The sequence below is a fragment of the Cheilinus undulatus genome, linkage group 21 (genome assembly GCF_018320785.1).
Source record: "Cheilinus undulatus linkage group 21, ASM1832078v1, whole genome shotgun sequence".
NCBI lineage: Eukaryota > Metazoa > Chordata > Actinopteri > Labriformes > Labridae > Cheilinus > Cheilinus undulatus.
The window spans coordinates 12,049,752-12,076,014 of NC_054885.1; the positions used below are offsets into that span (position 1 = coordinate 12,049,752).

General features: G+C 39.1%; 1 protein-coding gene across 1 annotated transcript; it reads right to left on the reverse strand.

Annotated features, from left to right (window-relative positions):
• Positions 1–1,605: 1,605 nt before the first annotated feature.
• cbx6b (chromobox homolog 6b) lies at positions 1,606–25,526 on the reverse strand (the record flags this gene model as incomplete). The annotated part of the gene is made up of 5 exons (XM_041817507.1): positions 1,606–6,709; positions 10,722–10,901; positions 13,824–14,065; positions 14,416–14,698; positions 24,762–25,526. Coding segments are annotated over 5 exons (1,701 nt in total), but the record flags the coding sequence as incomplete, so codon positions are not given.
• Between the last annotated feature and the right edge of the window lie 737 nt (positions 25,527–26,263).

A 26,263-nucleotide genomic window follows, 5' to 3' on the forward strand; every position in this document is an offset into this window, starting at 1 on the left:
ATTTTCTATACCGCTTATCCCGTTCGAGGTTGCAGGGGGGCTGGAGCCTATCCCAGTTTACAGAATAAGCATTCATTTAATTTTAAGAATCTGTTTGAGGGGCAATCAAAAATGGCCCATGGGCCACATTTTGCCCCCTGGTCATAGTTTGGACACCCCTGTCCTAGAGCTTTGACTTGTGCCTTGGAAGTTTTCTTTTTTTTTGTATCCATCCCCTTACTTTACTTTTCAGTGACCTTTTCTCTGAGTTGCTTGGAGTGTTCTTTTGTCTACATGGTGTAATGGTAACCAGGGATACTGATTACCCAGCGACTGGACCTTCCAGACACAGGTTCCTTTATACTTCAGTTATTTTAGACAGAATCACTGCACCTAGGTGATCCCTGTTTCACTAATTGTGAGACTACTAGCACCAACTGGCTGGGCCTCTGTTGAATTAGGTCAGTCACTTCAAAGGGGGTGAATTATTATGCAGTCACTTATTTTACCTTAGATTTTTTTAATTGACATTACCTTGTAGAAATCTGTTTTCACTGTGACATTAAGAGGTTTTTTTGTGTGTAATTTTTGGTCAAAAAAGCCAAATTATATTATCAATGATTTATTTATAAAATCACTAAGAGGGTGTAATATCCAAGGGGGTGAATACTTTTCATAGGCACTGTAGTAGGCCACAGAGGTGGACAGCGCTGGGCAGTGTTAGTCTCTATAACATAGGAATGGTAACTTTATTCCATGTGTTCATGTATGTGTATTTTAATCTTGATTTTTGCAGGATTCGGCATTTAAATGTCAGTGGACGCATGCACAGTTGTCCTTCTCTCTACTGTTTGTCGTTACACCACAGCATGCTGTCTCTGAAAGGCTTTCACTGAATGTGAGGTCCTGAACCCATTAAACACAAAAAACACCGTGCACAGTAATAGAACCACTTCTCATCTCTCCATGACCAGCTGATTCACAATGGATGACTCAAATGGCCTCTCCAACACTCAATGTACTCACATCTCCACCTGTCACACCTGGGGAGGAAGGCTGTGAGCTTTTCTCCTTGAGCTGTGTCCTTTCATTTGTTCAAGGAAGAATGAAGAGACTGAGAGAAGAAATATCCTTTCTTCAGCCTTTGAAAAAAAGTGTTTTTTTTTCTTGAGGTGTCTGGAGGAGGATGTGCTTTCACAGCAGGTTTTGTCGCAGCTGTGCTTGAATTATGTGTCCGTGTAAGAGAGATTTTGTTTATGTGTGATGTCCTTGAAAAAAAGAGCATCTAAGAGAATCTTTAAAAGACTTGACTCCCTGACTGTACTGCTGATGCAAACATAACACTTCATACTTTAAAAGAGCCACTTTCTTTAAAATTAGGACTTTAATAAGATTTGAGGTTTGTACACGGCACATATGCAGAACAATACAACACCCTACAAGACATAGACATACAGTATTTATACAAACAACATTAAAAGACATTTTAATGCATACATGGAAAAACAACAGAACTGTCATGTAAGAAAAGCTGATAGTTCAAAAGCTTTCATTTCCACTACTTGTAAAAAGAATAATGCTAAAAAACAATCAAAAGCCCAACAAATCACTCCAGCATGAGCTCAACAGACATCAGGCATAATATTAATAACAACACTGCAGACTGAAAGGCATCATCAAAGATATTATTAGGCGCAGAGAGATGATTTTGACCTCATTTAGCATCAGTTCAAGCACAGGGTGCAGAAGTCCTGTGCCTGTATTTTATTTTAATCAGACTTCCTAAATCTTTAAAGCACATTAGAGAAATGGCAAAAAACACTGATGCTTAATTAGTTCAAAACACCTCGCAGTGTTAATTTCACCAAGGACAATAAATTCAATGATTGTTTACATGGGTACAAAACACCCTTACAGGCACTTTCCACTCAGGATTATGGTTAGACCAGTAGGGAGAGCAAGTAGTTCAGAAGTTTTATAAAAGATAAATCTGCATTTAGCATTGTACAACCATGAAGAACAGGTAAGAGTTGTTCCGACATCATTGATGCCCTTTCGTTACGGGTTTTGAACTTTACTGGCTGATACTGAGCACCACTTTCTTAGCAGGGAATAAAGAATATCTAAAATACTGGTGGATAATTGCATACTCTGCTTGCTTTGGGTAATTTTAACAGTTACGACAAGATAATAGGCCCAGGCTCGCCCCAATCTAAAGCAGCAAAGACCAGATTTTCTGATGGTTTTAAAGATTTTCTTGCCAGATTTTCCCATGGTTTGAGTTGTGTTGAGTATTCATCCTCCCCAAGATGATCGGGGCCTCTCGGATGTGAAATCACGCATATCCATCCCTCCATTTTCGATACCGTCTGTTAGGGCCGTAGGAGTTGAAGCCAATCCCACCTCTCATTGAGCGAGAGATGGGGCCATTCTCAGATTCACACCTATGGGCAATTTAGAGTCACCAGCCAGTCTAGCAATCTTGTCTATGGACCACTAATCTTTGGATTAGTAAAAGTAAAATAATTAAACATTGTATTTCAAGAAGTAGTTTTCAAAAACAATGATGCCCTCATATGTGGGCAGTGGGTCTATTTCAATGAACAACACAAAAAACACTTCTACTAAATTGGTGCAAAAACAGAGTTGGACATATCCTGAAAGAAAAAGTGTATTTATTCCCTATTTTTAATGCCTACATATTGATTAACATTCAAGGTATATATTTCTACCATTTTTCCACGTAAATCTTGCGCATTTTCAGTTTCGTAATTTTTTTTTGTCTTTCAAATGTTTCTTTACTGAAGCAAAAAGTTTTATTAGAAAATAAAAATGACCTAAAGCTTTTTAGATTTTATTGAAATCAATATTTAGAAGTCTCTCGGGAGTGCAGATGGTCAAGTGGTTTAAGCCGCTATCCATGTACGGGGGTGGCCCGGATTCAAATCCGGCCTGTGGCCCTTTGCCCCATGTCTCTCCCCACTCTCTTCCCTGTTTCTGAGTCTATCCACTGTCCTTCCTCTATCAAATAAAGGCATGAAAAGGCCCAAAAATAAATCTTAAAAAAAAAAAAAAAAAAAAAAGGAGCCTCTTAAACATGTCCAATATACACGATCAGAATTCTTGTTACGTAGGGGGAACATCGAGGACAGCTGAGATCCACTCTGTGGATTGCCAGATGGAAAAGCCTGTCAGGAAGTGAGCTGACTGATGGAGGAAGCACGACAAACACCGCCATGGCAATGATAGTAACCATGAAGCACTGAGTTCAATGACTGTCAGGAATTTTGATAAGTGGCAACAACACCAATCTTGACACGTTTGTATTCTAGCATTATAGTTCAACCCATTCCTCATCTGTTAACATAGAATGTGCAGGATTTATGACCTATACCGTAGTCAGTCAGTAGGTGGAGCTTTAATCTTTTGGCTTCACTCTCAGGCAGCTGTTGCTCAGTCCATCCTTTATGGCTTACCTATGGTGCCCCATACATGATACCAATGCTGGCTGATATCGGAACAACTCTTAGGTGTTTTTTAGAGTTCAAATATTGTCATGGATGGCTTTCAGAAACACATGATGCTCTGAGGCATCTACATGTTGCAAACACACAGGACGACTCATGCATGGAATGTATTCTAGGAATGTTAGGTTGGAGGAATCAGAGGTTGCAGGTTGTTAAATCACATTTTTGACACAAAAAACATCCAATTTCCAAAACAGTTGAAACGACCGGTCCATTATTGGTAATTAAGTTTTTGTGTGATTTACGGTTACATTCATGACAGTGAACCCATAAACATTATGTGCAATAGCATAAGCCAAACTTCGTTGTACACAACACACTTGACCTTTAATTTCTAAATTTGCAAAGAATTAGAGAAATAGGGCAAACACTGGGGGATTATGTAAGCTGCAATAAATAAAGCATCCTTCTTGGGGTAACTTCTCGGGGAGTATGATGTCTTACTTTGGATTTGTTCAGTAAATCATTAGGGGAACAAAAGAGACCCTTAGGCCTTAACAGACAAACACAAAGAGACACCAGCTGCCAGACGTGATGCAGGAGGCATCGTTGTGACACTTATGAGCTGCACAGTGCAGTGGCAAGACAATACAAGTATGTGAATACATCATGCAGAGGTGAAAACAAAGTAGCATCATTCCTTAAAACAGCCACATCAATCTCAGTTTATTCCTCTTTACTTTCTTTCATCATTACTCCAAGTCTAAGCTTCCATGTTCTACTTAATATTCCCAGCGTTTTTCATTACCTTACCTCGACTCAGTACGACTCCTTACTTCTACAGTTATCTGACCTACTTGGACTTATGGAGGGATTTCAGCTGGCTTGTTACAACTTCTGGCAGCCATATTGGAGGTCAACAGCTCTTAAGCTACAGACGCTGAGAAAAATAACCTGACTGAACCTCTTAAAAACTCTCAAGAGAATAAAAAGAAAGTAGACATTTCTGCAAATTTTAAGCTGGTTCATCAGGGCACATCAACTGATTTGTAAGCTTTACCAAAAAAGTCCAACATTTATGGGAGAACACTGCCTTTTCAAATAATTCTTAAAGGGTCAAGATTTCCCAAACAGTTGTGCTTGCTAGCTCTATAGCTAGCTACCACCAGCAGCTAGCTTATTTTGCTAAGCATAAAGACGGATAAGAAGGCAAACAAGCTAGCAAGGACAAAAGTCTTACCTTCCACCATCACTCAGCGTGCTAACTGTCGCTTTAAGCTCGCTTTCTTACCAACATTTACTCATTTTTTTAAAAGTTTGTCCAAAATCCAACTAAAGAAAAGACCATGTTTTATATCTTTGTGCTTATTAGTGATCATTTGGGGTACAGGAATATAGAATTCATTAGCCTTTTACAGAGCCAGTTGTTTTTTGCTCGCTTTCTTACAAACAGTGGCGTTTTTTTTTTTTGTTTCAGTTCAAAAACCAAGTACACTTTGCCTTTTCACTTAATTCTTAAAGGGTCAAGGTATCCCAAACAGTTGTGCTTGCTAGGTCTGAAGCTACCGCTAGCAGTTAGCTTACTTTGATTAGCATAAAGACAGATAAGAAGGCAAAAACAAGCTGGCTAAGACAACAAGTCTTAGGCCCTGTTTACACGACAACGTTTTCAGGTGAAAATGTAAAACTTTTGTTGCATTTTGGCTGTTTGCACGAGAACAGCGTTTTGGTGGCTGAAAACGGAACAATTTGGAAACGGGCTCCAGAATAAAAGTCTCTGTCTCCGCATAAACAGGGAAAATGACACTTTCTGAAAACGCACGTGTCCCCTGAAAAGGGGAATTAGAAATATCGTTCTGAAGAGGCTATCCTTTTCCTGCAGTGCTGCAGGAAGCACTGCATTTTCTGAGAAAATCCAGGAGAAATTATAGGCTATAGGATAAATTTTTTCTGTAGAAAATCAGTCTTAAAGGGTATCTTCCATATAACAAGACTGGTCCAGCAAAGCATTTTTGAGTTTGTGCTGTGAAATTTCGCTACCGCGATATGATGGTAATGAGGAGGAGGATTTAGTGATGAGTTACTCTCTTGTTCCCGTGTATGATAAAAATATCACACGTTCTCAAAAAACACATGAAAAACAGTGAAGGTGCAGTAACGTCCTTGTTGTAGAGACAATTTAATTGTGCAGGAATCACCGCACTACAGCGTTTTTGTGTTTCCTGCGTCCCCGTGTAGACAGAGATTGTTTTCAAAACGCTGCCGTGTTAAAGTGGAACTTTTTCGGAAATGAAAACGGAAAATGAAGCAAAACGTTGTGTAAACAAGGCCCTTAAACCCCATCATCCCTTAGTTTGCAAACTGTTGCTTTTAGCTCACTTTCTTACAAACAGCAACTTCTTTTTTGATTCCATCCAAAAACCAATGAAAAAAAACATGTTTTGTATCTTTGTGCCAATAAGTGGTCATTTGTGGTATGGGAATATAGAATTTGTTAGCTTTTAGTACAGCTAGGTTAGCTATTTTCCTGTTTTCAGTCTTTATGCTCAGCTCCACTAGCTGTTTGCTAACAGCTGTTTCATTATTACCAAACAGACATAAAAGAGATATTCCTTTTTAGGCTAAATCTTGGAAACAGCTGTTTTCTAATGTGTGACATTTCAGGTAATAGTTGATTATTTCTACATTTATATGTAATTGCTAGCAAAGGCTTGATATTCCACAGTATACTCAAGTTCCTCTTGGCTTATTAGGTTGCTAGCTTGTTTGATAATTAGCTCACTGAGTGGGGACCGACCTTTACGTAGTTTAGTGTATCTTGGAGCCTGATTTTCTGATTTTCAGTGTTAGTTTTCCAGGAGTTGGTAAAATGTAAAGTAATTGCACAGCTCGAAATATACCATTTTACTTTCATTTATTCATACTTGTCAGTCCATGCCACGAAGAGTTGCTGAAAATGTCAAAGGTGCCAAACTTTACCCCCTCCGCGTCCATCTTTTACTTTCCTTTACAAGCATCCCTTCCCCCCACGGTCATTGAGAATTCCTCTTGTGTTTACTACACGGCTCCCCCGGGTCCTTTGTTGCACCACCGTGAACCTCAATGCCATTCTCGGTCCAGGGAGCCACACTACCTTGGGTCACTTTCCCACAGCGAGCCAAGCTAGCCACCTGGCTAGAGGACAGGACGCGGTCCCAGAGACCCACCTGGGACAGCTCTCCAACCAGCGCCTGGGATGAATCGAAACCTCCGGCCAGAGAATCCTGAAGGAAAATAAGTGAGAAATTTGGATTGAATTCAGAGATCAAACTTGAAAGGGAACACTGAGAACAAAAACGGTTTTGAGCTTCTATTTTGCTGCTGTAAACAAAAAGATGAGACGTGATATGATGTGACTAGAATGAATGCAATTGTACAGAGCAAAAAAGCCATATGGGAGAAGTTTGTTTAGCTCAGGATAGGGTACATTAAACAGCAAAAGAACAAAGTACACCACATTAACATGCTGCTTAGCTGCAGTACTCTTCAGCTGTTGTCTGATAAAGCCAACTTTTTCTGGCTTCAGGTATGGGCAGTGGATATTCACTTTAGAGAATAGGGATTTAGGGGGCCAGACTTCTTTTACCATCTGCTATCACTGTTTACAGTCTGAGTACCACCTGGAGACTCAAGCGTTCCCAGTTAGCATTTTCCATTGAAGAATGTTCAAAAGATGACAACGGCACCATTAAAAAGACTGTCAAATGTGGTTAAAAAGTGGAGATTGTTCTTGTGATTCTTCAATCATCTGCAGACATATTAACAAAAGTTTTCAAGTGTTGTCCAAGTGGAAACCTCTGGTGTTAGGAAATGCAGCCGATGAAAAAGTACAACTTGTAGTTCCTTGAGTGTCCACTTGAAGAAGCTCTAGAAGTCCCTATAACACCCAAAGTAAAAGGCCCATTTTTATTGCAGAAATCTGTGCCAACTGTGCAGTTTGTTGAAGGAGGGATGGTATGGGAATGTTTTTCAGGGTTTGGTTTATACCCGTTATCTCTAGTAACGGGCAATCTTAATGCTTCAGCATACTAAGACATTTTGGACAATGCTATGCTTCCAACTGTGTGACAACAGTTTGAGGAACACCCTTTTCTATTCCAACATGACTGTTCCTCAGTGCACAAAGCAAGGACTATAAAGACATGGTTTGATGAGTTTAGTGTGGAAGATCTTTGCTGGCCCGCACAGAGCCCTGACCTCAACCTCATCAAGCACCTTTGGGATGAACTGGAATGGAGATTGTGAGCTAGGCCTTCTTGTTAAACGTAAGTTCCCGATTTGATAAATCTCTACAGAATGAAATGGGCACAAATTCCGACAACAACATACCCAACTCTTGTGGAAAGTCTTCTGAGAGTGGAGACTGTCAGGGCTGCAAAAGGGGGGGCAACGCCAAAATAAAGATCATGTACTTGAATGGCGGCCAAATACTTTTGTCCATATAGTGTTCTTGCTGGTTTCAACTGTCAGAAACAACAGAGTTTAACCCTGTTTCTACCTAGCAGAATAAATGACAAATATTCTTGAGCTTATAAGAAATTGATCTCTGTTTAATAATTTGTAAATAAAGCGGAAGATAGCATGATGGGAGTACAGTGAGTCAGGCATGTGTTTTTGTTAATGGCGTACGCCCAAAAGCCTTTCTCCAGAGTGAGATCCAATTTATCAGAAGTTTATTTCTTTATTTTCATTGTGTGGGTTTAGTTTTTGGAAATCATATTTGAGCAGGGGTGTCCAAACTTTTTCCATTAGGAGTCACACACAGAAATATACATGGATGGTGGGGCCCTCACCTTGATATTAAAGTAAGTAAAACCAATCTAATACAGGTTAAGATATGCTCAGTGGTTGGATATGCTTAAATTGCTAGTTGATGGCTGAGAAGGCAAATAGCCAGTCATTTTTAAGTATTTTGGGGAGGCCAATCAGATTTCAGGTCAGCTCTGGCTACCCCTGGAACATCATTGGTGCTGCTCTTTGCTGCTGTAATCCAGTAGGGTGTTATAAATCAAGATATCATTATTATTTTGGTTGCCAATATGTTTAATATTTAAAGTTTTGTCCTTAAAAAAACAGCATAAAAACTTGGTGTCAGAATGTTTGTTTACAGTGTTAGTATGGTAGCACTGCCTCCTGCTGAAACTAAGAAGAATAATACAGTCTAGCACGAGCTTCATGCTCTGTTGAGGGCCATATTTCATTTGATTTATAGAATTTTTGGGGGGCCAAACAAAAACGGCCCCCGGGCCATAGTTTGGACATCCCTGCATTAGCATCACCGACTCCACCAGTGTTTCAAACTAAAGCTGCTTTTGCTTCATGCCGCCTCATCTCTCTGTTTTTTATCTATTTGTTTTAATCATACTTTCAATGTCATTGAGATGAGGGCCTCAATGATTTCTCGAGATTAAATAAAGGTTGAATTTCACCTCCCTTTACTATGCAATGCAGATATAATTTTCCCCCTAACTCCTGTCTGTGACTTTGGATGGCTGTATTTTTTTCCCTATTTCAGAATGAACCCACATCATGTGCAGGAAGTGGTCCCATTTCTGCTGTTCTCACCAAAATTAATGCACAGCCATGCACAACAAGAGCAGTTTAACCCTGAGCAGGAAGACACAGTCAGAACATTTATGTGCTTGGACACCAATCAAAAAAACAATCGACATCATCCCTCTTATTTGGAATGAAATTTCACTCTCAATGGGCCTTTTTAAATCAGAACCATGTGAGATTTTTGTTAACTTGATGCATTCTTATCCTGATCAGGTTTTCATTCAGATTGTTTGTGTGCATGTTAACATAGCTTTTGTGGCTAAATTGATTGTGTTATGATGTTATGCATCATTAACAGCTGCTAAAAATATCCCACAGTACCTGTGTGCAAGCTCACACACCACCACCATCAGCTACTGAAATCTCTCCAGAACTACTCGCCATCAGGCATCAATCAATTATATCAGCATCCAGGGGTCTTTTTGTTTCTGTAGTCAGAGCACAGCTGAAGTAGCTGCTCACACACACCACCTTTTTCTTCTTCTTCTTTAGGGAGCACTTAAAGCCTGTCCCTTTATGATGCCTCTGAACCTTCTTGTTGACATCACATAGCCCGAAAAGTCTAAATTCATGCTTTTTTGGATGAAAAATGAAATGGACTGAAATCAGGCCTCTGTGTAGAAGGGACTTCACCTTATGCTGCATATTCAGTGGATTGCTTATTTTTCTAGACTTTTCAATATTGAAATGAACTAATTATACAAAATGTAAAAAAAACTAAATGTTAACTGAGATGTTAATGTAATAAATTAGCCAGTTTTACTCTGTTTTCAACCAAATATCAACATTGAAATCCCAGTGAATGCTTGCGGGGTCGAGCAAAGGGCAACTTTGGTTACCAAGAGGGACATATCAATTTTATTATCAATGCCAAAGTTACAAATTATTACAGACTGCTTGATTTTCATTGAATTTAAAAACTGTGATTATTTATAACTTAATTAAAGGAAGGATAAGTTGCTTTAGTGATCATTTATTATACCAACATTAAAGTTTTTGAACTCAAGGTAAAAAAAAGGTAATTTAATTGGGGAGACACATAATTAAATAAATTTCAAGCTGCTCACATAAGTATTTATTTTTTTACAAGTGAATTTGGTGATAGACAAGAAAAAAAACTTAATTAAATAAATAGGAGAAAAAAATTAAAAATAAATTGATAAAGAAAAATGAAATTTAAATTAAAAAATAAATTAAATTTAAAAAATTGAATAAATAAAATATTTTTTAAATAAATATATGTTTTAAAAAGCAATTAAAAATAAATAAAGAAACCAAAAAATAAAGTAAAAACATATTTAAAAATCTAAAGAAACTAATTTTTTTAAATAAAAAAATTAAAATGATATATTTATATTATAATCATATTATAATTCAATGGTATATGAAACCGAATCAGGGGGCTGCATTGAATGAGGTGGAGGGCCAAATGTGGCCCCCAGGCTGTCAGTTGTCCACCCCTGATCCAGATCAATATGCCTTTTTGGTGTCATATCTACAACTGATGCAGAATTCAAAAGTTGTGGAGACCAAGTGTTGCGGTGAGTCTAGATTCCCCTGCAGTGCTGCAGTCAGCAGAAGTCTGAAGGGCAAAATAAATTGTATCTCCTTTCCAGTAAAAACCTTATGCTCCCTTAATGAGCTAAAACTGAATTCCTCAAAGGGTTATGCATTCACCTGTTCCTGCCCCAGTATGAGAACTCCTCCTGGTCTGATGTGATGTCCAGCCGCCAGTGAGTGGCCCTCGCCCCTCAGTTTTCCCCCCTGGTACGCCTGCCAGGCTCCTCCCTTCTGGCTCCAGCTCACACAGATGTGCTGCCAGCTGCCTCTGGAGAGATTCAGCGGCAACTGCGCCACCTAGGAAGGTGAAGACATAAGGGCAATTTAGACAAACACTCAAGCTGAGACCTGTCTTCAGGCTGCAGGTCCACAGCTTTTTTCACATTTCTCTGACATCCCTCGTCTTCCTCCTGCCTTCAGAAAAGAGCTCTTATACGCTAATTCCCAAGTCCCAAAGTCATTGTGCTACCTCCAAGGACACAGAACTTTCCTCCAGGCATGTATTACCATAATAAAGTCACTGAATTATCCCTTAATCTACAGCATTGCACTACACCACCGTGCTATGCTGTCAAGGTAGAGCATTAGTTTGTCATTTCAGCCTCTGGAATGATGCTATTTAGCTTGTCTGCTAAATTGGCTCTTTTATTTGATATGTTCTGGGTATTTGTATGCTAATGCTGCTCTATGTCTGCCTTAATAGACATTACAAAGTCCAATCAAGACTGTAAAGCCTTTGATATATGGTACAATGGTAGAATTTTAAAAAAGTGGGAGAGCCTTGGAGAGTGGAAGTAAAGCCCTTGTAGAGAGACACGAGGCTCATACATAATTACCAAAAAACAGAGACATTTACCCGGCTGCTTCATTTCTGTCCAAGATCAGCGCTGTACACTCGAGGAACGGTCTGCTCATTAGCACTTTGTGCTTGGGAGACAACATTTATGTGTCGTGATGTTCATTTAAAAAGATCCTGAAATTATCATCAATGAAAGGTTGAATAATTTTGTAGGCACATGCATCAAGTATCTTTATATTTCAACCATATTCGAGACCTGTGCGTCATCAGCAGACTGAAAAACACATTTGTGTATTAAAGAATCTATATTTGGACCCACAGTTGGGCTTCATGTTTATTTAAAAAGTCCAGTAGAACAACAATGGTTGAGTTTCCAAAAGTAGTATGGGAGGTGGGGACCTTCCATTATCCTTTGCCTGTCTGGACCTTTTCGTCCATGCATATGCCTGGAGACCACTAGCGGTTTTCCGGGCCCATGGGATATCAACAGTACAACCAGCCAGTACCCTAAGCTGTGCTAACTCTCCACATCCACTCCTTTTACACCCCAAAAGTGTGGATTTTGTAAGTATTTGATGTATTATTTTCCCATGCCCCCTGGTAATATGCAACGACATCCAGAGCACAGCTGGGGTTGTGTCATTTTCTCCCGTCCAATGGGGCTCTCAGGTGGCTTTCTTCCCACATCTATGCCTTACTGCAGCCTCAATTTTTGGCCCAAACATGCCTAGAACTAATGCACAGTACTGTGGTTCATTACGTAGAGTCAGTTGTCTCACAATCAGAAGATTGTGGGTTTGATCCCCAGCTCCTGCAATCACATGTGGTCTTGGACAAGACACTTAACCCCAAGTCTCCATAGTAATCATCGCCATCGGTGTGTGAATGGGTAGCTGTGACATGTGACTAAAAGTGCTTTGAGTAGTCAGACTTCTAGAAAACACTATACAAGCTCCTGTCCATTTTCTGTATATAGTATGGGAGGCAGAGCCTTTAACCCCTTTAAGCCTATTGTATCATATTTGATACACACTTTTATGAGATCTCTATCTAATCGATATGATCAATAAATCACTTATAAACCTTTTGAAAACAATCTGATTAATGATAAAACGCCCTCCAGTGGATTATCAGTTGCCAAAATTGCCTAATGTATCAATGTATAAAACTGAAAAAAGTTAAATTAAAATGAAATTTTATGATTTTTTTTTCTTTTCTTGAAGTTCAGTAGAAGGTTAATCAAATATTTCAATTCCAACAAATGATACATTTCAGGCTATTATTTGTGACTTTAAGGGGTTAATTATTGATCTCTTAATAATTTGATACATGCTGTCTAGGCTAACTCTTTAGTGTCTTGAATCAATCTTCAGTTTGATTTGCTCCTAGATCAAAATGAATTGACATTATGTTTATTTTTGCCTCCATTTTTGTACTATACATGCATTTAAAGTACTCAATTCATATAAATATATAGTATGGGAGGTAGAGCCTGTCATTGTCATTAAATGACCTATTTACCATGACACATTTCTTTGCGAAAAATCAGTTGCATTTAGAAAGTGTATAGATCAATTTACTGATACAGCTGATGCTAAGAACACTTTACCCAAGACTCTCCAAAGGTAGTATGGGAGGCAGAGCCATCAATTATCAGGACAGTCTCCTTTGGAATATCTTTTTGTGTAGGAGCTGGCAAGCCTACTTCTTCCCTTTTGATAAAGTTAATTGGCCATTCATGTCAGTGGATAATTGCTGGGTCTCTTAATAATTTGATACATGCTGTCTAGGCCTGCTCTAAGTGTTTAGTGTCTTGAATTAACCTCAGTGTGTTTTTTTGCTTTAAAAAATGAATTTACATTGTGTTTATTCTTGCTCCCTTTTTGTATGATACATGCTCATTCAAATATAAATAGTACGGGAGGTAGAGCTGTTCATTGTCATGAAATTAACAATATACCATGCCACATTTCTTTGTAAAAATCAGTTGTATTTAGCTGAGAATGTGTATAGATTAATTTACTGATACAGCTGATGCTCAGAATATAGTACACTTTTACCAAGACTTTCCAAAAGTTGTATGGCATTCTTGAAATATTTTTATATTTTTTTTTCTTCATAAAAATTGTTAACTTTACATTTGACTTTTCCTTCAATACTACCGACGAAATAAAACCCTCTTCTTTGGAATCTTCTTCCTGTGCATTTGGGAGGCTGACAGGCTTTAAACTTTCCTTTTGGTGAAGCTAATAGTCAGGGGTTTTCATATTCGTAGATAATTGCTGTTTTTTTTTTAAATTGGTCTATTTGTGCTCTCAATGTTAACTGTCCTGAATCAACCTTTAGTGTGATTTGGTAGTTTCTAAAATGAATTGTTTGTTTAAGTAACACAGTACTGTCCAGACTGGCTGATATATTACCTTGTCATTGACGAGCAGCTCAGCGGCAGTGTGCAGACCCTGCAGCAGCACAAGCTCGTTGGGTTGTTCAGGAACGGCGTACGACAGCGGCGTCCCGATTCCCACCTCTGCGGGCCGCAGCCACAGACAGACAGTGAAGGCCCGCAGCTTAGGGATGGAGTGTTTCACTACAGCGTACATGTAGTTTGTCCGAGTCGGGAAGGACAGCCTGTAACCCTGTGGGAAAGAATGCCCTGAGGTACCTGACGAAGCAGAAAGAGAATATTAATAAACAACAATAGAGAGAAACAACATGAAGTTATATACAGGGATCTGGCTTTTCCATCACTGTGTCTGTGCTGTCCTCACTATAAAACATCAGATCATTTTTTAAAAGCAGAGCAGGAATTTCATAGTCTTTCTGATCTATCTTTCACATAAGCTAAACATAATTAATTCATCATAAAGAAACCCCTCAGCTTGACTTGATTAAGGCTAGTACAAAATGAAACATGAGGCAGAGTTTTCCTCATCGTCGATTCACAGCGTTGTATTCTTCTTTACTTAAACATCAAATTTAACACCCTGATACCCTCTCTGCATATACGCCTACCTTCTTCCAGTCCTGAAATACGGTGTTTTAGTTTATTGATGCCCTGGTCGATTTCCTGTCTGTGTCTCTCCGTTTCCAGCCGCAGGGCTTTTCTCTCTTTATCCAGCATCTCCATCTTCCTCTCCAGCTCCCCCTCCAAGTCCTCCATTCTCCAGGGTCTGTCTGCGCTACCTCTGTGCCCAGGGTCAGCAAACTTTTCTGGGCCGCCAGACGTCCCACCTTCCCCCGGTGCTCCTGAAGTGCTGCTTTCAGTCTGGTTGTGAGGGAAAGGTCCGATGTCTGACTGCAGAGGAGGAGGACAGTGGATGTACACTGGTAAACAAAGTGCTCTTGTAAGTCAAACTGAATATTTTAACTGTGATGCTGAAAAATGCACAGCTCAGGGAATAAATCTTCAATGTAACGACAAAAGCCAAGACTTAGCATGGATTCTCAGCTGTATACATACATGCCTACACAAGGAAATTCATTAGACCTATTAAATAATTGATTTTGCTGAAGCATTATATAATGCCTGGAAATACATCTGGGGGCTAATTCAACAAAGTTTTATTCATAAAGGAATAATTTAGCATTTTTAAGGACTATTTCTTGACAATAGCTGTAAGGCCATGAATTAGATGCATGCAGAACGCCCGCTGGAACAACAAAATGCTTTATTTCTCAATATTAATGCTCACATTACTGCAGTTTTTAGACTTAACACATGACTTGATTTGTCATATTTTGAAACTTTAGTATGACTTTTGTAAAAATTTGAGGATATTGACACATTTTTCAATACCACACCAAGAAGAAGTTCTAGGCACCCAATACAGGGTGTTTTTTTTTTTGTTTTAATCACCATATATGGAAGCAAACTCCTCTCTAAATTCAGGTGGAAATAAAACATTGGCCACTGAGTCCAAAAAAGGAAAAGGGTCATCCAGATTGTTATCAATGCAAAGCTCACAACCTGGAATCTTTGATGGTGTGGGGTGTATTAGTGCCCACAGCATGGGTTACTAGCACATCTGTGAGAGCAACATTAATACTAAGACACATACAGATTTTGGAGCAGCATATGCTCCATCCCGTTGTTGACTTTTCCAGGCACACCCCTGCCTATTTCGAGACAATGCCAGACCACATTGTGCAGAAGTTACAACAGCATGGCTTCACAGTAAAAGAGTGTGGGTACTACACCTGTCTCCCATTGAAAATAAATGGAGCCTTAGAAAGCCAAAAATGCAATTCATTCATGACCACATAGTCAAGAAAACACATTATTTATGGTTCTACATATCTTCTTTATTAGCAGTTAATTTGCTTTAATTGCAATTTCTTTTATATTTGGCCGTATGGCTGTCCTGGGATACTCCTGCCATGCTGCCAACCTATGTTGAAACCATCAAGAAGAAGAAGAAGAAGAAGAAAAAGAAAGAAAAACCAGATCAGAGCTGAATCAGAAGCTGTATAAAGGAGAAGCTGGGGTGGAGGATGGTTGCAAAAACTGGCTTGCAAGGGGAGAAGTAAAGCTTAGCCTGTCTAGAGCAGTTTAAATACGGCAGCATGAGTACGATTACCAAGTAGTGTGCTTAGACTGAATCAGCTGGCCATCAGCTGATGAGGGCTTACGTGAGATCAGCTGAACTAAATGCTTGATCGATGGAAACCAAAACCCAAATTGCCCACTATTGGCCATCTATGACCTCTAGCTTTGCTGCCATGGCACTATCAATACTGTTTGACCTCCTACTTGGGTCAAATCAAAGTTTATCAAGCAAGAATGGGAAAACATTCCACCTTCAATACAACAAAAACTGGTGTCAGTCAACAGTCAATGCTTACAGTGTTGTTAGAAGAAAAGGTGATGTAACATACTGGTAAACTTTTTTGGCACATTTTGCAGGGATCAAATTCAGCATGGGAGTCATTTTAAAAAAGTTTGGCATGTTAATCATTACTTATCTTCCCTTTCTGTTGTTTTCAGTTTAATATAGGTACAGAAAGATTTTCATCTTACACAATGTCCCAACATTTTTGGAATTGGGGTTTTATAGAAGATATGTGATGTTTTTTTTTTTTAGAACTACGGGGAAAGAGTAGAAAGTAGGTTAGTTTTGTTACTTTTCCCTCCCTTTTTCTATTGTTTTGTTACAAGCTAAGTTAGCCAGTTCAGCTAAACCTCGCTAACAGGCTAGCTGCATGTAACCAACACACATGAGAGTGTGACCAATCTCCTTTAATTAGCAGAGAGAGAGAAAGAAAACTGGGTATGTTAGTCGGCAGAATGTCAAGCAATAATTAAAACGTGGACATTTTTCCCTCAGTCAAAGCTTAACACAGAAGCTAGCCTCTAACTATTAGCATTCTTTTCAGCATTGCTACTGTTTTGTTGTAGACTTTCTTTGTTGTTGTGTTAAAGTAATTCTCTATAAGTAAAGAGGCTTCACTCCAGAATGCTGATAACTTCAAAGGATTTACTTTGACATTTAATTTCACAGACAAATAACAAAAAAATGTCCAAAACCAAATGTCACACATTATGTTTCAGGAATGAACAGATCTTAATTAAGCCGAGCCGTGCCAACTCATTCCTGCAGGGATTTCTTTTCAATTAAGTACAGCACAACAAATGATTGCAAGTCAGAAAAGGCTGCCAAGAGAACGGACTATTTCAGTCAACACCAAATTACTCCAGGCCCTGCTGCATAATGGTTCTCTGAAATAAACACCCAGACCTCAAGGGAAGGAACATGGGAAATACAGACTCTGCTGAATTTCAAAAAACCTGCAGGGTCCAGTATCCATCCAGCACGGTGTAGTGGAAATACAGTCACCACAAGGGAATCGATACAGAAAATACACATACTGTGCTCTGAAAAATACATAAACGCCACACAGTGTGCACTGTGCTGCGCATTTCTATTGTATAAATGGAACACATATAATGACAAAGTAAGGTTGTAGAGGAAGAGTAATTACAGTGATGGCTGCTGCAAACATACTGTTGAATGGGATTGATTCTAATAAAAGAGGCCCTGTTGTGTATTGTTACATAACTGTACATATACAGACTGGAGGAGTTCAGATATAGATTTTTTTCCTCAAAGAGAAAGCAGGTGATATTTCCCATGCTATCTTAAATATATCCTATTCCACATTCGATATTTTATCCAACCAACAGACAGCCCCTAGTAACATTTGTAGTTCATATTACAGTTAAAACCTGTGGTTTAACCCTCAGTCTATTTTATTTGTCATTTTAGTGACTATTTTGGTATTTCTAGTAATGTTATTGTTTTAAGCACAGACATTTTTCTGCATTTATTTAAAAGCAGACATTTGAAACTTACTCTTTAATAACAAGTCTTCACTTTTAAGTAGTCTCACACAACTGTACTACACATTTTATCTATTACACAGCTCTATTGCTGAGCCTGTAGTGATGCCCAAAGGCAGGTATTTACAGTAAATGTGCAAATAGAGAACATTTTACAGAAAAATACAAGTGTTAGTGCTATCCAGGTAAGCCTAAACAGGAAGCATAAAATAATTAATAAGCAGTTAGAAATTTCAGATTCACTCCAAGTGGTACTAACACGCCTGAAATATGCTGGGATTTCTATAAATGTAATGTATCTAACATTTTCTAAATAATTTCAATACTTTTATATTGACTGTTAGTGGAAAAAACAATGAGTAGAGAAAATTTAGACAGAAAATAACTTTAATTTTAAAATTATCGCAGAGTTTGGCTACATCAGTTATCTGTATGCCCACCTTAACATGGTCCCCATATTTAGTTCTCTTCTGGCCCACATCTGTATTCCTATGATGGCCTACATTTGGCCTTGTATTACAGCGCTGAGCGCTGGGCCACATCTGGCCCAAACCAAATCCAGGTTAAGCTCGAAATACTTGGGCCACATTAGACCAACAAAACGTCCATTGTTACCCAAGTCAGATCTGGCTTGCAACATTTGGACCTCATCTAGCCAACATAATACTCTCTGTAACCCTAGCCAGGTCTGGCTAAAAAGTCTGGGCCACATCTGGCCCACATAACACTGATGTAACCCAAGCAGGTCCAGCTCATAACATGGGCACTTTCTGTTAGTGGAGCCAGGTCTGGCCTGCAACATTTGGACAAACTCTGATAGAATTTCCGGGCCAAATGAGAGAGAAAATGTCAGCATACGTTGAGTGTTACACCAAAAGAAGTAATGCCAACATTGTCAGCATCGACTCTGGCTTAACTGTTTCGTTAAACATATTCCACTCAGGAACCCTCTTGTCGTACATTTAACAATTTTATTGCATAATGGATATACAGTTTTACTCGACAGAGTCCAAAAGATGCTCCCTGGGTTAGTCAAGCAGCATGCTTTGACTTTCCTGGGAGTGCATGGTTAGAAACCTCATTATGGATAGGTACATTTATGACAATGCACATTGAATGCAACAAAATTAGTTCAAAGGCAATTAATCCATTGAAGCATGAATCTGAATATGATGGTTCAACAAGCTTTATGCTATAAAGGAGGAGGCTGGGGTGGAGGAAGATAACCTTGCCAGCAGCAGCAGTGTGGTGTATCGGCATTAATGCAAGCATGATTAGTAAGAAGTATTTAAATACACTGCTGTGTTGAGAGAAAGAGTGGTGATTGGCCATGGAAGCTGGGAGGCGATAATTAGAAATCCCTGCTGAGCCTATGACTACCATGTTCTGCATGAACTAACGCTAGGCTTCATGTATCACATTGGCCCTAATTTTTCACAATGGATTCATCTCTAATTTGGGCCACATCAGCCCGACACAATACTTGCCACGATCCAAGCCAGGTTTGGCTTGCAGCATCGGGCCCGTTATCTACTGTAAATTTTTAAGACTTCTTCTAAGAGGTAAATGAACGCTATGGAAATATAAAGTGTGGTAGCGACAATACTGGTAGATAAATAGAACTTCACTTTTGTAAATCTGGGTTGGCACTCTCATATTTCTGGTTGTACCAAAATACAAGCAGTTAGTGATATTAAGTTGCTGTAATCAATACAAGATTATGCATAGGCAACAAATCCATTAACAGACCACATTCAAAAAGGAAGCAGGTATGAAATCTAACACAGTTATGTGACCCGGGTATTCCCAAATGAGTGCTCGTCTTGTGTATTCACCAGAACACAGGATGTGATGAAAACGCCACTCTGTGATTCCCAAGTAGGCCAAGTACCTGCTGTATTAAATGTGACAGGGATGGTGAAAGAAAGCGTGGGGGTGAGGAAAACTCAGGTTCTTTTATTTGGGTTTTACTGAAGCGCATGTTACCATGAGATGTGAAATTCCTGATTCATATCTTTATCTGTAAAAAAATACAGATCATTCTGTTTCTTTTCTGCTTGTTTTTGCATATGGGAAAAACCAAAGGTGCATTATTCACATAGAAAATGACCCATGAAGACATGGCCTACATAAAAAACAGTATGTGAAGCGTACTATACTGCAGGGAGGCGTGTTGAATCTGTGCTTTCAACAAATATAGGCAACTCGTGAATTATTAATGGTTTTTCTTCAGCCAAAAATGAGGTTATACATCATCAGATGCTGGTCAGATAAGGGCACGTTTCATGTTTCTCCCCCACCTCCCCCTTCCCCCCTTTTTTTCTCCTCCCCCTGCTTATTATTATCTTCATCCCTATCTCCCCTCTCCCTCCTGTTTCTCTCTGTTTGCCATGCCTCATCTTTTTCATTTTTCTTCTAATTTTCAATCTCAGAGTCTGTTTTCTTGGCGTGACACACGAGGAACCTCGCCAAAGAAATCAACTAAAAAGAATGCCAGATGATATCTAAAGAAGTACAAAAACATTTATGGTGTCTGCATCGGCATCATCATCCATATCTTTATGTGGACTGCAATGTAAGCCTGCAGAGAAAGGAAGTCTTCCACACTTCTTCATAGATTTTCTCTTTGAAGTTAGAGGTATTTTTTATGCATGTAGCTTCATTTGATGTTGTTTACAAAAAAAAAGGCATCTGGCTCTCAATACCTAATATCACCCTCAGTGCCTTTTTGGATTACTCACTTGTTCTCATTCAAAATTTAAACCCCTTGCTTTTAGAAACCACTAATGCGTGCCCAGGAAAGACGAGATGCAGAAGAGATGCATATAGCAATGTTTTCCACTCTGATAATCACCATTTACAGAAAAATGTAGCTAGAGAAAAGGTATTAATGGCAAAATGTGACTAGAAGTTGAATGCATTGCAGTGTAATGTGGCTGCTTTGATGTATTGCAGCAAAATGTTGCTACACATAGATGTAGCAAACTCTTGAGTCAAAGCTTGGGCCAGAGATGGATGTGACGTAGCTAAGGAAGGAGGATTTAAGGGTAACACAACAAAATATAGAGAGTTAAACAGTAAAATGTCGCTACAGTGAAAGATTTTAGAGGCGTAGCAAAACATAGCTATAGAGTTATAGCAAAGTGAAGCTACAGTTGTTTTAGAGCCACAGCTTTAACAAAGTATGGTTAGAGTAAGAGGGATTACAGCAAAATGTAGCGAAAGTTAGATGTATTAGAGCTTAGTCAAAGCTAGAGTTTGAAGTATTACAGCTAAATGTAGCTAGAGTTGGAGGTTTAACTGTAATTGGAGTCTGAGGTAAACAGCTAAATGTAGCTCGATACTTGTTTGACTTGGATTAATTTAAAGTTTAACAAATGTAGCCTGTAATAGATGGTTTACAGCAAAATGTAGCTGTTCTAACTCAGTGAAACTAGAGTTTTATGTAACAAGAACTAAGGTAACGCTAAGCTAATGTAGCTATTGGGGATTTTTGCCAATATCCAATAAGCCGATATTTATCCATACCGATATTTGAATTCAGTTCAGACCTAAAACTTCAGTCCCTAACACAGACTTTAAAGTGTAAGGAATGGTGCTAACCAAAGAAAAAGACTTCAGCTGGTGTAGGTCTGTTGGTCCAGCCTAAAACTCCACCAACTTATTTGTTGATACGGCCAATATTTACAGCTGATGAGCAGATATTATAGCAGAAATACCAGCAGAAATGTCCATATCTGCCAGTATTGATTATTAGGGTGCTATCTTTTTAAAACTAAAGGGGGGACATTTTCTGGAAAAAAAAACAAAACAAAACATCATGATACTTACCATTTATATTTAGCCAGGTGTACACTGTGAACTCTCAAGCCTATTCTAACCTGATTTTTGAGTGGTGCAACTGTTTTTCTGTGCGCTGTTTATGGGGACACGACAGCCGATCTCAGCTTAATTACCTACTCCTGGATGATTTTCTGATATTCGGCTGCATACTATCAAACAGTGAGACCAACGCCGCAAGCAGATTCTCAAACATCAGTGCATTTTACCTGTGCAAACTTTCAATTTTCACGTTTTATTCAGCATCATAAATGCACATTTATCACTCAAAGGTCAAAGCATTGCAAAGTTTGGTTTATTTGTTAAAAGCTAAAGTGGTAGCCTACCAGGTGAAGTTCTGTTTAGGAGCTAAAAGAACTGATTCTTACTGAGCTGAGTCAAATCAGCTATAAAGAACTTAAACACCCATCACTGTAGCTGATGGCATTATTTATTATTTAACTGCTGGTTGTACTTCATTGAGATGCTGTGTGGGGATTAGATAGAGTGAGTGTTTTTGTCTTTGTACCTGAGTGAAAGATACATCCTAAAGACCATATTATCTGCAGATACTGATGTCATGCCGGCAATATGCTTCATATAAAATATAGCTAGTGTCAGAGGTTTAATAGATAAAATGTTGCAAGAATTTGACGGCAAAATGTACACAGAGAAAAAGATTTACGCATAAAGCAGAATGTAAAGTAAACAAAAAGCAGCAAGAGAGATTTCAAACATGAATATGAAGAGTTTGAGGTTTTTGGCACCTGTGCAGTTACTAAGGTAATGTGAAATAAAGCTGGGGTTTTAGAGTTACAAATATAGCAAGTGTTAGTGGTTTAATATCGCAGTGTAGCTATGTCTTGAAGCTTTAAGAAGCAAGCTGTCGGAGGGCTATTGGAAGTAAATCTAGGTAGACGTGCCAAGTTGCTACACAGAAATGCAGAGAGAGTCTAAGTTTTTACAACATATCAGTCTAAGGTTGGTAGATCTGATTGCAAAAAATGACTTAAGCCAACAAAACGGTTGGTTCACTGCAAAAAAAACATATGGCTACAATTTCCCTGTAACATTTAGCTGTATTTAGCCATTATTTAGCTACATTTTTGCTGTAACATTTAGCTGCATTTAGCCATTATTTAGCTACATTTTTGCTGTAACATTAAGCTGGATTTAGCCATTTTTTTGTGTACATTTAGCTTCATTTACTGAATATTTAGACACAGGTTTTGTTGTAACATTTGGCTACATTAGTTGCTATAAAATTTAGCTACATTTTTTAACATTTAGCTACATTTTTGCTTTAACATTTGGCTACATTGATCTAACATTTTGCTACATTTTTGGGGTGACATTTTGTCATTTTAAGCAGACCTTTACCTACCTTTGCTGTAACATTTAGCTACATCTAGTGAACATTTAGCTGCATTTTTGCTTTAACAAATGGCTACAATAAACAAAAATTCAGCTACAATGCTGTTACATTTAGTAATATTTAGCAAGCATTTAGATACATTTTTTGCTGTAACATTTAGCTACATTAAGCTAACATTTGACCACATTTTTGCTGACTTGAGTGCATCCTGATAAGATAAAATTGACAAACAATGTATTGCTACATTTTTTTTTCTAATTGTAACACCCCTGGTAGCTCTACATAGGAGGAGCTAAAGCTAAACGAAACTAGCGCTTGAGATGTTACAGACACATTTAGCTAAGAGTAATTAGAGTACATTTTTTGCTGCAACATCTAACTGGATTTAGCCATTATTTAGCTACATTTTTGTGTACATTTAGCTTCATTCATTGAATATTTGGACACGTTTTGATTTAACATTTGGCTACATTAGTTGCTGTAAAATTTAGCTACATTTTTGTGAACAATTAGCTACATTTTTGCTTTAACATTTGGCTACATTGATCTAACATTTTGATAGATTTTTGGGGTAACATTTACTAATATTAAGCAGTCATTTACCTAACTTTGCTGTAACATTAGCTACATTTAGTGAACATTTAGCTGGATTTTTGCTTTAACAAATGGCTACATTAAACTAACATTTAGCTACAATGCTGTTACATTTAGTAATATTTAGCAAGCATTTAGCTACATTTTTTGCGGTAACATTTAGCTGCATTTAGCCATTACGTAGCTAAATCTTTGATTACATTTAGCTTTATTTACTAATATTTTGACACACGTTTTGCGGTAACATTTGGCTACATTAGTTGCTGTAAAATTTAGCTACATTTATTGAACATTTAGCAACATTTTTGCTTTAACATTTGGCTACATTGATCTAACATTTTGCTACATTTTTTGGGGTAACATTAAGTAATATTAAGCAGACCTTTACCTACCTTTGCTTTAACATTTAGCTGCATTTTTGCTTTAACAAATGGCTGCATTAGACAAACATTTACCTACAATTCTGTTACATTTAGTTAGGCTATATTTAGCAAGCATTCAGCCACATTTTTTGCTGTAACATTTAGCTACATTAAGCTAACATTTGACCACATTTTTGCTGACTTGCATCCTGATGAGATAAAATTGACAAAAAAAAGTATACACTTTTTTTCTGATTGTAACACCCTTGCTAACTCTACACAGGATGTGCTGAAGCTAATTGAAGCTAGCGCTTGAGATGCTCAAGACACATTTACCTAGAGTAATTTGAAAAGCACATTTTTTGTCATAATTTGAGGTTTAAAGCAAATTTTAGCTGGAAAAATTATAATCAAATCTAGAAAGATTATGAAGTTCAAGACCAAATAGAGCCGTATGAGGTTTGACAACAAAACAGAAGTAGAGTCAGAGGTTTTTCAGCGGGTAGGGTTGAGAGTTTCAAGCAGTCAGGGGAGATTACGGAAAATGTAGCTTGAATTTAAGGTCTTACAGTTAAGTGTAGCGTGGTAAAATAGTGATAGACCTAAGGGTATTGGCAAAATAAAGCCAGAGTTGAACTAATGCGGCGTAATAAAGCTAGAGTTTTATTTTAGCTGCAAATTTAGCTGCATGATTGTTCCCTACTAGCATTCACTATAGTCTATTCTTCTTATAGCTATTATTCTCAGTGAGTATTGCCATTGGATGCTTATTTTTGGACCAACAATGCAGCTCCAGATTTAGCATAAAGAAGCCTATTTTTATTGCTTTCTGCGGAGGATGATTTATGTGAAGTAGCGACTCTTTACTCACCTCCAGCTTCTCTATGCGGTCTTTGAGCTGGGTGATAGCCTGCTCCAGTTCATCCACAGCTCTGACGGTGAGCAGGTGGGCACTGTCGGGCGTCGAAACCGGGCTGTCCCGCACCATGATCCGCTCCAGATGGGTCTCCTCTGCCTTACTTTTCCCCCCGAACAGCCCTGCTGCACTCCCGCGTCTGTCCGCCTCGCTGCTCCTGCCGTCCAGCCCCTTCTCACACTCGGATAGTTTCCCTGTCAGCTCCCTGATGGTCCTCTGGTCTGTTAAAATCTGGTCCTTTTGCTGTAGGACGGTCTGCCGGAGCTCCTCCGCTTTGGTGCGGAGGTAGCCCCAGTCTTCGCCCGCGTAAAGCCCCGGGTCGTCCGCTTGTTGCTGAAAGTTTTTCGGGTTGCACTCTCCGGCGGGGATCGGAGTGCAGATGAGCCGGCTCACAGTTGGGTCGTGTCCGGTGAGTCCAGTGACCCCGTCCAGCCCGCTGAGCCCGATGTTAAAAGTGGGAGCTTCTGAGCCCGGTGTTTCAGAACCGTGGAGAGCTCCTAATGATCCCACCCGGGCTACGGAGCCCCCCGCAGCGGGGGTCTGCGCTGCCGCGTCCGGGTACAGCGAGTGGTTGTCGGTTGCAGGTTGCTGTTGAGCCGCGGCAGCCCTGGAGGATCCGGTGTGGACGGCTGCGATGATGCAGATAACCGCTCCGATGAAGGCCACCATCCCGGCGGCCAGGATTATAACGATGAACTTCAGGGTTGCGGCGGAGGGGATCGATTATTAGAAAAACCTAACAATACCACTCGGACTGATGGAAACTAAAAGCTCCAAACGCGTAAAAGAAACCTGACTTCTTCTTGGGATTCAGCTGAAGATAAAAATCCCCTCACTTTTTCCTGCTTCCACAAGAACATGCAATGCGAAAATGAGAGTTCCGCAACATAACTGAGTGATCATGGAGTCAAAACATGAGAAGAAAGCAGTCTGTGTTACACCTCCTCCTCCTCCTCATGTGCAGCGCGCATGTCCTCAGGATTCAGGCGAAATCCAGCCAGTTAGTGCTGAAGCAGAGTGAGGAGGAGGAGAGAGAGAGACTCTGTCATGCAGTCTGAACTCTTTTTTTTAACATTTGTCTTCCTCCTGTAGCCTAAAGATAACTTTAACAGCTGTGTTTGAACTCCAGTGTCTGCCTTTTTTGGATCATTGTTGCTTTAGATTAGATTTTAAAGCTCCTGAGACGAGTATTTTAGCTGGAAATGAAACAAGCTGAAATCAGTGCTGATGCCTCTCTGTGGGCTTCAAAGGCAAACAAGATTATTAGTGAGAAGTCTGATCGTTTCTCTGTAGTTATTTCGCATCACTGGCATCTGTGCCGCAGGGTAGGTGTCACACTGGTCAAATTATAGTAATGCCAGAACAGCCTCTTTAAAAATATCCAAGATTTATTGTAGGTTGTATGCTCATTTGTAGAATTGTGTTGTATTTTGTTAGAAAACATAAGCAAGACATTA